Below are 14579 nucleotides of genomic sequence, written 5' to 3' on the forward strand. Positions count from 1 at the left end.
TTATTCTCAATGGTGAAAAAATGAAAGCATTCTCCCTAAGCTCAGGAATAAGACAAATATGTCCACTTTCACCACTATCATTCAACATAGTTCTGGAAACACTAGCTACAGCAATCAGAGAAGAAAAAGAAATAAAAGGAATCCAGATTGGAAAAGAAGAAGTAAAGCTCTCACTGTTTGCAGATGACATGATGCTGTACATAGAAAACCCTAAAGATACTATCAAAAAATCACTAGAGCTAATCAGTGAATTTAGTAAAACTGCATGATACAGAAATCAGTTGCATTTCTATATATTAACATTGAAAAATCAGAAAGAAAAATTAATGAATCAATCCCATTCACCATTGCAACAAAAAGAATTAAATATCTAGGATAAACTTACTAAGGAGACAAAATGACTACACAGAAAATTATAGGACACTAATGAAAGAAATCAAAGATGACATAAACAGATGGAGAGATAGTCCATGTTCCTGGGTAGGAAGAATCGATATTGTGAAAATGACTATACCACCAAATGTAATCTACAGATTCAATGCCATCCCTATCAAATTACCAATGACATTTTTCACAGAACTAGAACAAAAAGTTTCGCAATTCATATGGAAACACAAAAGATCCTGAATAGCCAAAACAGTCTTGAGAAAGAAGAATGGAGTTGGAGGAAATCAACCTTCCTGAATTCAGATTACACTACAAAGCTACAGTCATCAAGATAGGATGGTACTGGCACAGAAACAGAAATCTAGACCAATGTAACAAGATAGAAAGCCCAGAAACAAACCCATGCACCTATAGGTACCTTATTTTTGACAGAATAGGTAAGAATACACAGTGGGTGCAAAGACAACCTCTTCAATAAATGGTGCTGGGAAAACTGGACAGCTGCATGTAAAAGAATGAAATTAGAACACTTCCTAACACCATACACAAAAATAAACTCAAAATGGATTAAAGACCTAAATGTAGAACTAGAAACTATAAAACTCTTAGAGAAAAACATAAGCAGAACACTCCATGACATAAATCAAAGCAAGATCCTCTATGACCCACCTCCTAGAGTAATGGAAATAAAAATAAAAGTAAACAAGTGGGGCCTGATTAAACTTACAAGCTTCTGCGCAGCAAAGGAAATTATAAGCAAGGTGAAAAGGCAAACCTAGAATGGGAGAAAATAATAGGAAATCGTGGCAGATTCATGTTGATGTATGGCAAAACCAATACAATATTGTAATTAACCTCCAATTAAAATAAATAAATTTAAATTAAAAAAAACTGACAAAGGACTATTTTCCAAAATAAACAACCAGCTCATACAACTCAATGCCAGAAAAACAAACAACCCAATCAAAAAGTGGGAAAAAGACCTAAACAGACATTTCTCCAAAGACATGCAGATGGCTAACGAACACATGAAAAATCCTCAACATTGCTCATTGGTAGAGAAATGTAAATTAAAACTACAATGAAATATCATATCACCTCACACTGATCAGAATGGCCATCATCAAAAAGTCTACAAACAATAAATGCCAGAGAGGGTATGGAGAAAAAGGAATGCTCTTTCACTGTTGGTGGGAATGCAAATTGACATAGCCACTGTGGAAGATGGCATGAATAAAACCTCCATATGACCCAGCAATCCCATTTCTAGGTATATACCCTGAGGAAACCAAAACTGAAACAGACACACATACCCCAGTGCTCATTGTAGCGCTATTTACAGTAGCTAGAACAGGGAAGCAACCTAGATGTCCTTCGACAGATGAATGGATAAAGAAGTTGTGGTACATATACACAATTGAATGTTATTCAGCCATAAAATGGAAAGCATTTGAGTAAGTTCTGATGAGGTGGATGAACCTAGAACCTACTATACAGAGTGAAGTGAGTCAAAAAGAGAAAGATAAATATCGTATTCTAACATATATATATATGGAATCTAGAAAAATGGTAGTGAACAATTTATTTACAGGGCAGCAATGGGGAAACAGACATAGAGAATAGATTTATGGACACGGGGAGAGGGAAGGAGAGGGTGAGATGTATGGAAACAGTAACATGGAAACTTTCACTACCATATGTAAGGTAGCCAACTGGAGTTTGTGGTATGGCTCAGGAGACTCAAACAGGGTCTCTGTGTCAACCTGGAGGGGTGGGGTGGGGTGGGGAATAGGAGGGAGGTTCAAAAGGGAGGGGGTATGTATACCTATGGCTGATTCATGTTGAGGTTTGACAGAAAACAACAAAATTCTGTAAAGCAATTATCCTTCAATAAAAAAATTTAAAAAGAAAGATGAGGAAAACATAGCAAATAAAATTCACATGGAGCTGACTATATTATGAACAGTTCATTATGTCATATCACACTATCAGTCTCCTCATTGATGTTGAGAACTTCTACTGCAGTACAGATTTGCATACTGAATTATCGTTATTTTTTCTTTCAGTTTTCATTGATGCAAGTGTTGCAAACAGAAACATGAAGAGATCAAGAATATATATGTAAATCAATGAGTATGTCAGTATGCAAAAATGTAACCAACATACAGATCAAGATAGAAAATTGTAAATCCCATGGAGTCCCCCAGTACCACCACCACCAGCACTACCCCTATTCTCTCCTCAACTACCCTCTCCTTTGACAAACAAAACTTAACAGCTGTTCTGCTCTCCTTCGCTATAGACGTGTGTGCCCTGATCTCGAGCTTCACATAATGTAAATTATAAAGGGTTCTGGAACGGCCCCTGCATCTCATGCTCACTCATGTAGATTCACGCATTCAGCTGCATGTAACAGTAGATGATTCTCCTCCCTAGTGTTTTTGTTTCCCATTCCATGAATACACTACAATGTTTATATGTACTTTAATATTGATGGACTTTTGTTTACAATTTGGATACATTTTGTGTGTGTGTTAGCACATGGCCTTCTGTGAAAGTCTTGTTTGTTATCTCTTGAGGGAATGCCTTGGTAGAGTCAGGAGGAGAAATTTTAGATTCTGAATTTTTGAAGATGTATGCACATGGACCAAAAAAGCACACAGGACAGTATATATCACTGCCAAACTTGAAGTGACTATTGAACAGTATATTTTATCTCTTCCCAGACATATCTCAGTAGACTGCTGATTCACTTAACTACATTGTGCTTTTTTGACCTTTTCATATCCACTAGGACATGAACTTACGTTTCTGAATCATAGATGATCAGAATGGAAGGGAGAAGTACAGATAATGGTCAAGAGAAGCCCTGTTTGCAATTGCTCTAGTGGTTTCTTCTCTTGCAATGTCTCAGTCTAGATCTCTCTGGTGAAGGAGAGCCTTAAAGTGGATTCCATTCCCTTAGGTGCTCCTTGGTTAAAAGGTAGATCCTCACCGGGGATCTTTGATTCCATATCTGGTGGTACAGTTGGTGCATGTTTGCTTTCCTGCATTCTTACATCTTCTTTTAGCCCCATGAAATCTGATATGAACTTTAAATTTCCTAGAATTCTATTTGGACACCAGCATACTATGCTGCCAAGTCAAGGGGACACAGGTAGCTTCTTTGCAGTTTCAGTCACTAGTTGAGAAAAGGGAAGTGCTTTACAGTATTGGCTTTGGGGGAAGAAAGGGAGGACTCTCTGCATACAGACAACCCTCAAAAAGAAGTTATTTCCCTAAATTTTTAGTTTTCATGCTTATGTTTTCAAATTCTCTGTACCAACCAGTTTGGCGAATGAGTCACATTATATTTTTTACCGACAACTCTTTGCTTAGAGACTCCAAAAAGGACAAAAGGAATATTGTTTTCATTTACAGCCATGTAATTATTTATGGTAACGTTACCACCTAAAATTGAAGAAACTAGGTTGAGACTTTATTCTTCAGCCACCTGGGCGGATAAAGTCATCAGCTGCAGCACCTGGGCTCTCAATCTTACGGCTTGCGTCTTTCTTCTTTTGTTCACTGCAGGTTTGCTGTCACAGTACCCCTTTATGGCATCTCTATGAATCTACAGCACTTTGGAAGCAATATATTCCTGTTCCAGGTCATCTTTGGAGCTCTCACCACCTTAGCCCGATGTCTCGCACTTGTAGTACTGAATCACAAGGGCCGTCGACCAACGCAGATGTTTTTCTTGTTCCTGGTGGGAGTTTCCATTTTGGCCAACACGTTTGTGCCCCCAGGTGAGAGGAGAGTGGACTTTGGGGAAAGGAAGGGTCTTTTCCCCATCCGTCAGGGACTGTAATTGGTCACCCTTGTCTGAAATTAGGTTTAAAGAAAGGTTCATATTTTGAGCTAAGTATTCCCCCAAAACAATCTGATGATTTATGAGATTTTCTGTTAATATTTTTTTGGGAAAAAAACAGAGGTCAGTGAAGGGCAAATAAGGCATCTTCATCAGATCATGGAAGTGTCTATAAACTGGTAGCATTTATTCCAGACTATCTCCCTAGGGAGCACTTGTTCTCTTGCCCTTTGTCCATTCACACTTTGAATAACAAGTATGGGGGGAGGGCTGAGGCTTTGCACTTATATCCCAGATGACGATCACTTATATTCCAGTATGCACTTATATCCCAGTATGATCACCCTTTTTTTGCCCTCTTTGTTAACACCTTTGATGACTGGTCCACTTTCCCATCTCTAGTATACACATGTGAGTGGGCTGTTAAATCACCATGAGTACAGCTCTTGCTTATGGTAGTCTCCCAGGAAATGACAAAAAAAATTCTCCTTTTTCCAAGGAATGAAGGAGTAAACAGCAGGAACAGGATTTAAGCAGATTAAAATCCCTGTCCATTCCATGTTAGATTACTTTATAAGTTAATAGAGCAAAAATACGTATGGATTAGGAGAACCATAATGGACACAATATTTCACCATTTCCCAGTGCAGGAATGTGCTGCACAGCATTAGAGATGGGCGGGCTCTGCTCCTCAGAATGTCACTAATGACACAAGCTTACTCCCTTACAAGAGTGTTCTTTACAATGTTATAAAGTCATAACTAGATTTCTTTTTATACTGTGCAGAGAACTGTTTCTCCAATTTTTTTGAAAGGTCCCATTATCCAAACAGAAGTTTCCTTCCTTGGTTCCTCACGTCTAACATTGATGTAGACCTGGGTTCTCTTTAGCCTTTCCACTAACAGAGCAGTCCTGTCTTTCTATTACTCTCTGGTGCCATACCTATGGCAATACTGTTTCTACACTAGGTCAGCTGACTCACTGAGGTTTGCCTAAGAGTTTCCTAATTTTTTCCATGAGAATCCCACATTGCTAAAACCTCCTAAATCCCGAGGAACACAGGATGACTGGTCACTTTAAATTCTACACTGTAATTGTGAAGTCCTTAACTTTAGAGCTGAGTCTTCCGCATGACAACTCTACCTTCTACAATAAAAATATAACAATATGGGACAGAATAAATAGATGCAAATTTCTGCCAGACTCACTTTTTCTTCCTGTTCTCTGGCAAATCTCAGATATGCAGAGAGATTTGCTATAATTAATCCAGATCATTTTATGTACATTTTACAACCTATGTTGATAATTTTATATCTCTCAGATTACAAAAGACTCCATGATCTCTGCTATTGTAATATTTTCTTTTTTTAATTTTTTTATTTAAATTTTTTTTTTTTACTTTACAATACTGTATTGGCTTTGCCATACATTGACATGAATCCACCACAGGTGTACATGAGTTCCCAACCCTGAAGCCCCCTCCCACCACCCTCCCTGTATCATCTCTCTGGGTCATCCCAGTGCACCAGCCCCAAGCATCCTGTATCCTGTATGGAACCTAGACTAGCGATTCGTTTCTTACATGATTATTACTCAGCCATTAAAAAGAATACATTTGAATCAGTTTTAATGAGGTGGATGAAACTGGAGCCAATTATACAGAGTGAAGTAAGCCAGAAAGAAAAACACCAATACAGTATACTAACACATATATATGGAATTTAGAAAGATGGTAATGATAACCCTATATGTGAGACAGCAAAAGAGACACAGATGTAAAGAACAGACTTTTGGACTCTGTGGGAGAGGGAGAGGGTGGGATGATTTGGGAGAATGGCATTGAAACATGTATGCTATTGTAATATTTTCTACAACCAACGTTCAAATAGTCTGTGGAGCTGTTGGTGTTGACTAAACTAAGAGTTGCTGGACTCTGACTGGTTCCACACAGTTGTCTTACCCTCTCTCCAGAAATGCAGGCTCTGCGTGTGGCTTTGGCAAGTGTGGGAATCACCTGTGTTGCCGCTGCTGTCACCAGTTACTGCGTCCACTGTGATGAGCTCATGCCCACTCTTCTCAGGTATAAGACTTTTTATATCTCAGGAAGCCTAGTTAAAGTTTGATATATAGTGTCCAATAGTTTAATAAAATTTGTGGTTTAGGGAAGGGACCAGGAAAATGTTCTAATTCCACATATAAGAAGGTGGTAGTTTACCATTTGTAAGTTCCAGGTATGAGTGCAAAACAGAAATACAAAATACTGAATCAGTCAGTTCTAGTGAGGTGGATGAACCTAGAGCCTGTTATACAGAGTGAACTAAGTGAGAAAGAGAAAGACAAATATCATATACTAAGGCATGTATAGAGCTTCCCTGGTAGCTCAGACAGTAAAGCGTCTGCCTCCAATGTGGGAGACCCATGTTTGATCCCTGGGTCGGGAAGATCCCTTGGAGAAGGATATGGCAACCCAGTCCAGTACTGCTGCTGCTGCTGCTAAGTCGCTTCAGTTGTGTCCGACTCTGTGTGACCCCAGAGACGGCAGCCCACCAGGCTCCCCCATCCCTGGGATTCTTCAGGCAAGAACATTGGAGTGGGTTGCCATTTCCTTCTCCAATGCATAAAAGTGTAAAGTGAAAGTGAAGTCGCTCAGTCGTGTCCAACTCCTAGAGACCCCATGGACTGCAGCCTACCAGGCTCCTCAGTCCATGGGATTTTCCAGGCAAGAGTACTGGAGTGGGATGTCATTGCCTTCTCCACTCTTGCCTGGAAAATCCCATGGACTGAGGAGCCTGGTAGCCTACAGTCCATGGGGTCGCAAAGAGTTGGACACGACTGAGTGACTTCACTTTAAGGCATGTATATGGAATCTAGAAAAATGGTATTGATAAACCTCCTTGCAGGGAAGGAATGGAGATGCAGACATAGAGAACAGACCTGTGGACACAGTGAAGGAGGAGAGAGTGGGTCAAATGGAGAGAGTAGTATAAACATACATACACTGCTGCTGCTGCTGCTGCTGCTAAGTCGCTTCAGTTGTGTCCGACTCTGTGCGACCCCATAGACAGCAGCCCACCAGGCTCCCCCGTCCCTGGGATTCTCCAGGCAAGAACACTGGAGGGGGTTGCCGTTTCCTTCTCCAATGCACGAAAGTGAAAATTGAAAATGAAGTCACTGAGTCGTGTCCAACTCTCAGCGACCCCATGGACTGCAGCCCACCAGGCTCCTCCATCCATGGGATTTTCCAGGCAAGAGTACTGGAGTGGGGTGCCATCGCCTTCTCCGACACATACACTACTGTGTGTAAAATAGGTATCTGGTGAGAAGCTTCTGTATAACACAGGAAGCCCGACCTGGTGTGTGACTATCTAGGGGGATGGGGGAAGGGAAGGAGGCTCAAGAGGGAGAGGATATATGTATAATTATGGCTGATTTGTGTTGTTGTATGGCCAAAACCAATACAATATTTTAAAGAAATTTTCCTTCAATTTAGATTTTAAAATTTTTTTTAAAAAAATCAAAAATAAATAAATAAATAAATAAAGGCAAAAAAATAAAAAAATAAAAAAATAATAATGAATGAAAATAGGTTACTGAATTTTTATACAGAACATAAATATTTTAAATATTCATGAAAATAAAGACAAAAATAAATGCCTAGAAAAGAAATGGGAAATACCAAAAATATTAGGAAATAACACCAAAAAATGGATTTAATTTTAATCACTGTTGACTTTGGATATGGATTTTCTAAAGAGTGATTTTTTTAAAATTTTTTTAATTTTAAAATCTTTAATTCTTACATGCGTTCCCAAACATGAACCCCCTCCCACCTCCCTCCCCATAACATCTCTCTGGGTCATCCCCATGCACCAGCCCCAAGCATGCTGTATCCTGCGTCAGACATAGACTGGCGATTCAATCCTTACATGATAGTATACATGTTAGAATGCCATTCTCCCAAATCATCCCACCCTCTCCCTCTCCCTCTGAGTCCAAAAGTCCATTATACACATCTGTGTCTTTTTTGCTGTCTTGCATACGGGGTCGTCATTGCCATCTTTCTAAATTCCATATATATGTGTTAGTATACTGTATTGGTGTTTTTCTTTCCGGCTTACTTCACTCTGTATAATCAGCTCCAGTTTCATCCATCTCATCAGAACTGATTCAAATGAATTCTTTTTAACGGCTGAGTGTGTATATGTACCACAGCTTTCTTATCCATTCATCTGCTGATGGACATCTAGGTTGTTTCCATGTCCTGGCTATTATAAACAGTGCTGCGATGAACATTGGGGTACATGTGTCTCTTTCAATTCTGGTTTCCTCGGTGTGTATGCCCAGCATGATCCAAAAATCTGCAAGCAATAAATGCTGGAGAGGGTGTGGAGAAAAGGGAACCCTCCTACACTGTTGGTGGGAATGCAAACTAGTACAGCCACTATGGAGAACAGTGTGGAGATTCCTTAAAAAATTGCAAAGAGTGATGTTTTAATATACAAAGATAATTATCACCAAGTTTATTGAAGAAGATGACTTGGTGCCATGTACTATACTAAGCAGTATTTCAATGCATCTGTTTAAAATGATGAAAATGGGTCTAACACATCTCGATCTTGTCAAAGACAGATGGAAAATCACAGAGTAAATCAGAAAATCAAGTGTTTTTCATAAAGCCCATGTATATATAATAATTATGTTTTATTGTATTACATAATCACATCAAAAAATAGATCATAAGTTACATATGTGGATTTTTACTGGATTATTATATATTCTTGTTTATCCCTTAGGGCAAAAGCTTTTGGATTAGATGCAATGGTTAGTAGGTGTGGGTCAGCACTGGCTCCTCTCCTAATGACCCTAGTGGTGTATCTACCCACCCTGCCCTGGATCATCTATGGAGTCTTTCCCATCATTGCTGGTCTTGTTGTCCCATTCCAACCTGAAACCAAAAATATGCCTCTGTCTGACACTATCCAGGATGTGGAAAATACGTGAGTAAACCTTCTACCATCTCCTGGGAAGGACTGTGTGCTTTGGATATGTGAGTGAAAAAGCAACACACCAGTTGGGTCCTTCATATCACTGGGGGAGATAAGCCTTGCCTGGGATACTTCCATCTCAGGCCATTGCCTTCATGAGTGGTGAGGTCATGTCTATCCATTACAAGTTCCAGTCTAGACTGCAGAGATCCTCCATACCTTGTTCTTGTTGGTAGTTTTAGTCCTAAAGAGATGATAATTAGCTCTATTGTGATGGCATATCTTCCTGCCCTCATGATGGTATTTAATGATGCTCAGATCCACAAGAAAGAAAAAATTAGTTGCTCAGTTGTATCTGGCTCTTCGTGACTCCATGGACTGTAGCCCTCCAGGTTCCTCTGTGCGTGGAATTCTCCAGGCAAGAATACTGGAGAGTGTAGCCATTCCCTTCTCTAGGGGATCTTCCCAACTCAGGGATCCATAAGAGCCTGAGATATAAAAAAGGACATTTTAATCAGGAGGCATGGTCACTCATACAGAATGACTGGGAGTGTCATGCTATATCAACAACAACTTGACCAAAATATTTAGCTAGACAAGTCTTATCTCAGTGGAAAAACATGGACAGAAGTCTGAGAAGATTGAATAAATAATGAGAGATGAGGAAGTGGAAACAATAAGTGTAAACAGCACTTTAGAGAAATCTCACTGTATGCAGTTGAGATTAGGAAAACCACCTGAAATGGCTGATAGTTGGAGGGGGACAGAGGACAAGAGCAAAACCAATACAGTATTGTAAAGTAAATAAAATAAAATAAAATAAAAAATAAAAGGAATCTTTATTAAAAAAATAATAATAACAAGCAATATTTCACAGAGTTTCACTACTGGTTAGAAGTAATGAACTGAACTCTTTGAGGTTTTGGTCATTTCTTTATTGTTTCCCATTCTTGTTTGAGTACAATGTGTTAGTCATTCATGCGGTATCATTCAGTGCCCAGAGTCAAATAGATCTGGGATATGAAAATAACTCATATTTAAATGTATGTGTTTCTAACATCATATATTTTGTTGTTTGCAATTAATGGGTTCTAACCTCATGAAGATATTTGGATTTTTTGTTTTATAAAACAATTTTCCTAATTTGAGTTAAGGCATTTCAACTAACTAGATAAGATCTCTTTCTCTGAGCAAGAGAGATTCAAAAACTTTGAGAGAAAAATTAATTATTGTTAAAAATGGAACAAGCTGTAGAAATTATGCTATTACAATGATTATTTACACTTTTTTCTTGGTATGAAATTGTTGGTATTTATTATAGTTTAAAACAAATAAATCATATTATAGCAAAAAAAATGAAATGGTAATAGAGAAATTAATCTTGTTTATGAGCCTGTAAGATTCAGGCAAATTTTGTCACTACACTTCAAGGATAGGAGGAAAAAGAAACTAGTAGATGTATTTTAATGTGAGAAATATGGTATCTTTGCGACATTGGGCTTCTATGTGGAACTTAATTAGTTCCACAAACTGAGTGAATCACACAACAGAAATATATTTTCTCACAGTTTGGGAGCTTGGAAGTCCAAGCTCAAGTTGTTGGTAGGGCCACACCCCCTCTGAAGGCTCTAGGAAAGGGTCTGATTCAGGTCTTTCCCGGCTTCTGGTAGTTCCTTGGCTTGTGGCAGCATAACTTCAATCTTCATATGGCATCTCCCTGGTATGCCTCTATGTCCAAATATCCTCTTTGTATAATGACACCGGTCAAATTGGTTTAGAGACACGACCTACTCCAGGATGATCTCATCTTCATTAATTATAACTGCAAGAACCGTGCTTCCAAATATGATAATGTCACATTCTTAGATACTGAGAGTTAAGATTGGATATATGAATTTTTTTATTTCCAGCTTTATTGAGGTATAATCGACAAATTAAAATTATTTAGGATGTACAATAGGATTTTTAAAAGGTATACAATGTGATGATTCAACACATTTATTTTTTAAGAAACTTTTTCTTTTATTAACACAACTTTTTAAATAACATATGAATTTTTGAAGGGACACATTTCAATGCATAACAAATGGGGTTAACATTTCCCATTTGCTTCTTGACTTTCCAAAGATGTCCTTGGCCAGAGATCTAAAGAGACAAATGGGAGTAGCATCCTTCAAATTTGCTTTCTTGTCAACAGCTTTTGCAGCATCAGTGTCAATCTCTCATGGATTTTACTGGATTATAAAAAGCTGATGGTTAGAGGATCAGTTTGTACTTGTGCAGGGGGGGCATCCAAACATTTTTTTTCTGTTTTTTAATGTTTGTTTCTATTTGCTAATTGATTGGTTGATTTGCTTCTGTTTTGTTTTTCCAGCAAAAGAGTCTCAAGAGAAGCAAAAGATTTCTACATGAAAGTGACAAAATTTTAAGTGGATTTCATGAGATGACTGGTGAGGAAAATAAAAACATGAAGAAAAAAATGGGAGTTTACCTTTATCTTTACATACTAACAAGAAAATATACTGTAAAATGAATCCCATTTACAATCATGGCATTAATTTGCAATTAAACAGGAGACATGTGTCCAATCCCTGGGTTGGGAAGATCCCCTGGAGAAAGGGGTGGCTACCCACTCCAGTATTCTTGCCTGAGACATCCATGGACAGGGGAACCTGGTGGGCTACCGTCCATGGAGTCACAGAGTCAGACACAGCTGAGCAACTAAGCATATACCCACATACAAACATAATTTCTTGGAATATAATTCCATGATCAGAACAATGGTTCCCACATAGAATGAATGTTAGAAAACATTTTTTTCTCTTCTACTCCTGAAGGAGTTTGGGTAAAATGGGTTATATGTCTTTCTTAAATAATTGGTAAAATTTCCAGTGAAGATACCGGTAGTTTTCTTTGTGGGAGGATGTTTAACTGTAGGTTTATTTTATGTAACAGATGTAAGACTATTCAGTTTATCTTTTTTCTTCATTTATAGGTTCTATCATCATCATATATCTTATTTTCCTATAACTTTCCTCTACCTGGTAATGTTTGATGGATGCCAAGCATTGTGACTCAATTTCTGGGATGTTAGATAACTTTTTTATTCCTAAAAGCACTGAGCTGTTTGGGATATGCCTAAGTTACTTGAAAACATTGATCTTTTTGGGTCTGGGGGAAATCTTGGGCAGTGTGTACCAGGCAGCTATTAGGATTCATCCATAGGCTATCAATACTGGCAAGGGGCCAAAGAACTGTGGATAAAAGGGCTATCTAGACATATCTCCTGGCTTGCTTGTCAAATCTGTAATCCATCTAGGTTTGCCCACTGCAGAACAAGTCAAACACTGAGTCACTGAGGTTTGCCACAGAGAAAGTGTTATTTGTGAGGCAGCTAAGTGAGGACACAGCAGAACAAATCTCAGCTCTGCATCCCCAAAGGCCAGAGACCGGAGATATTTATGATACAAAGAAGAGGAGTGGTCTCAGGCGTTTGGAAAGGTGATTGGAAGCTGGGAAAATGTGAGGTAATTCATTTCTCTGCAGGCCCATGTTTAGGGTCAGTGGGCTCAACTAGTTTTGGGGCAGGCGTATTGGGCAGGGCATGCCCAAGTCACTTCAGTCATTTCCAACTCTGTGTGACTCTATGGACTGCAGCCTTCCAGGCTCCTCTATCCATCGGATTCTCCAGGCAAGAATACTGGAGTGGGTTGCCATGCCTTCCTCCAGGGGATCTTCCCAACCCAGGGATCGAACTCTCGAGTCTCTTTAGCTTCCTGCATTAGTAGGTGGATTCTTTACTGCTAGCGTCACCTGGGAAGCCAGGTGGGTATTGGATAGGAGCTGATTCCAAATTTTTGGAAAACAACTTAAGTCCCCATTACTATGGTGATTCATACATCAGAAGCATGCGGTTAGAAGTCTGATGATAAATTACATATGGTTCATGAAGCTGGGAGGGTTTGTAGTTAGAGACAAGGGGAAAAAATAACTAAAGTAGGCTTAACTAGTAAAGGCAGGTTACAAGTAGAGGGTTTTCTAAGAAACTGTTCCCTTTTCTGCTACTCTGTAAGACATGTTCAAAGAGTTCTGTTAAGTGCCAGCTTCTATTAATCCTATGGAGCATGGTTTCACAATGTCTCCCTCTTCATTTTCTTTCTCTGTCTTGTTACCAACTGTATGTGTTTCTCTGCTTCCTGGTCACTTCCCTTATCCTATTTTTTTATTTTTGCCTTTAAAATTTCTTTTTTTAATAAGGAAAAGTATTTGTTTGTGCCTTACACAATTTTTGAAAGCCATTATTGCTATTTAATTTTTGTTATTTACTACAATACTGCGTGCAAAGTTAACAAAAGAAACGCTTACTGAATAAATGAATTTCAGGATGAATGAACTGATAGTAATTTCTTGAGAGCTCAAATTTCATTACAGTCACCCTTCTAGGTAGCCCCATAGGGGTTCAGTGCAAGTCACAGATATGCTTGATCTTCTGCAAAGTACATTCATTTTTAAGAATGTAATGCTTACATGAGGCAAAACTTGGAGGTTACTACCCAAAAACTAGCATATGCCAGCCTGCACTAAGGTAAATATCAGAAACTAACTGCTCAGTGTTAAATTAACCAAGGGTTCATATAGGTGCCTCAAACGAAAAAAAAAATGTGTGAGGAGTATGTGAAACAATCATTTTTAGATGAATGAAATGACAGAAATCACAATCAGTACAAACTAATAACTAAACAATAGTGGAATCAGTTCAGTTCAGTTGCTCAGTCGTGTCCGACTCTTTGCGACCCCATGGACTGCAGCACACCAGGCCTCCCTGTCCATCACCAACTCCCGGAGTTTACTCAAACTCATGTCCATTGAGGTTGGTGATGCCATCTAACCATCTCATCCTCTGTCGTCCCCTTCTCCTCCTGCCTTCAATCTTTCCCAGCATCAGGGTCTTTTCAAAATGAGTCAGTTCTTTGCATCAGGTGACCAAAACATTGGAGTTTCAGCTTCAGCATCAGTCCTTCCAATAAATACTCAGGACTGATTGGAAGGACTATTCATTGGAAGGAAGAAAAAGATATCTTTCACGAAATGAACAAATTCCTAGAAAGACAAAATTTACCAAAGCTGACATGAAAAAGAAATAGAAAATCTAAATAAGACTGTAAAGGTTAAAGATCTTGAGTTAGTAATTTTAAAACTCAAGCTCAAGCTCATTTAGCTTCACTGGTGAGCTCTAACAAACATTTCAAAGGAATTAACGTGAATCCTTCACAAATCTTTTAGAAAATAGATGAGAAATGAGCAATGGAAGGGGACTTCACCCTAACAAAGAGCATGTATACCTTTTCATTTTGTTG

At 38.7% G+C, this 14579-nt stretch overlaps 1 protein-coding gene across 4 annotated transcripts in view; it reads left to right on the top strand.

The window, feature by feature from the left end:
- LOC114110035 (solute carrier family 22 member 10-like) overlaps positions 1–13615 on the top strand; it is a 35814-nt gene extending 22199 nt beyond the window's left edge. For all 4 annotated transcript variants that reach the window (XM_060404053.1, XM_060404054.1, XM_042238305.2 and 1 more), the window contains 4 exons: positions 3961–4175; positions 6209–6317; positions 9031–9234; positions 11597–13615. In XM_060404053.1, the coding sequence (XP_060260036.1) occupies positions 3961–4175; positions 6209–6317; positions 9031–9234; positions 11597–11651 (583 nt within the window). In that variant the 3' untranslated portion in view covers positions 11652–13615. The remainder of the gene's footprint in view (positions 1–3960; positions 4176–6208; positions 6318–9030; positions 9235–11596) is intronic.
- The last annotated feature ends 964 nt before the right edge of the window (positions 13616–14579 follow it).

Source organism: Ovis aries, chromosome 21, assembly GCF_016772045.2.
Source record: "Ovis aries strain OAR_USU_Benz2616 breed Rambouillet chromosome 21, ARS-UI_Ramb_v3.0, whole genome shotgun sequence".
In the NCBI taxonomy this organism is placed as follows: Eukaryota; Metazoa; Chordata; class Mammalia; order Artiodactyla; family Bovidae; genus Ovis; species Ovis aries.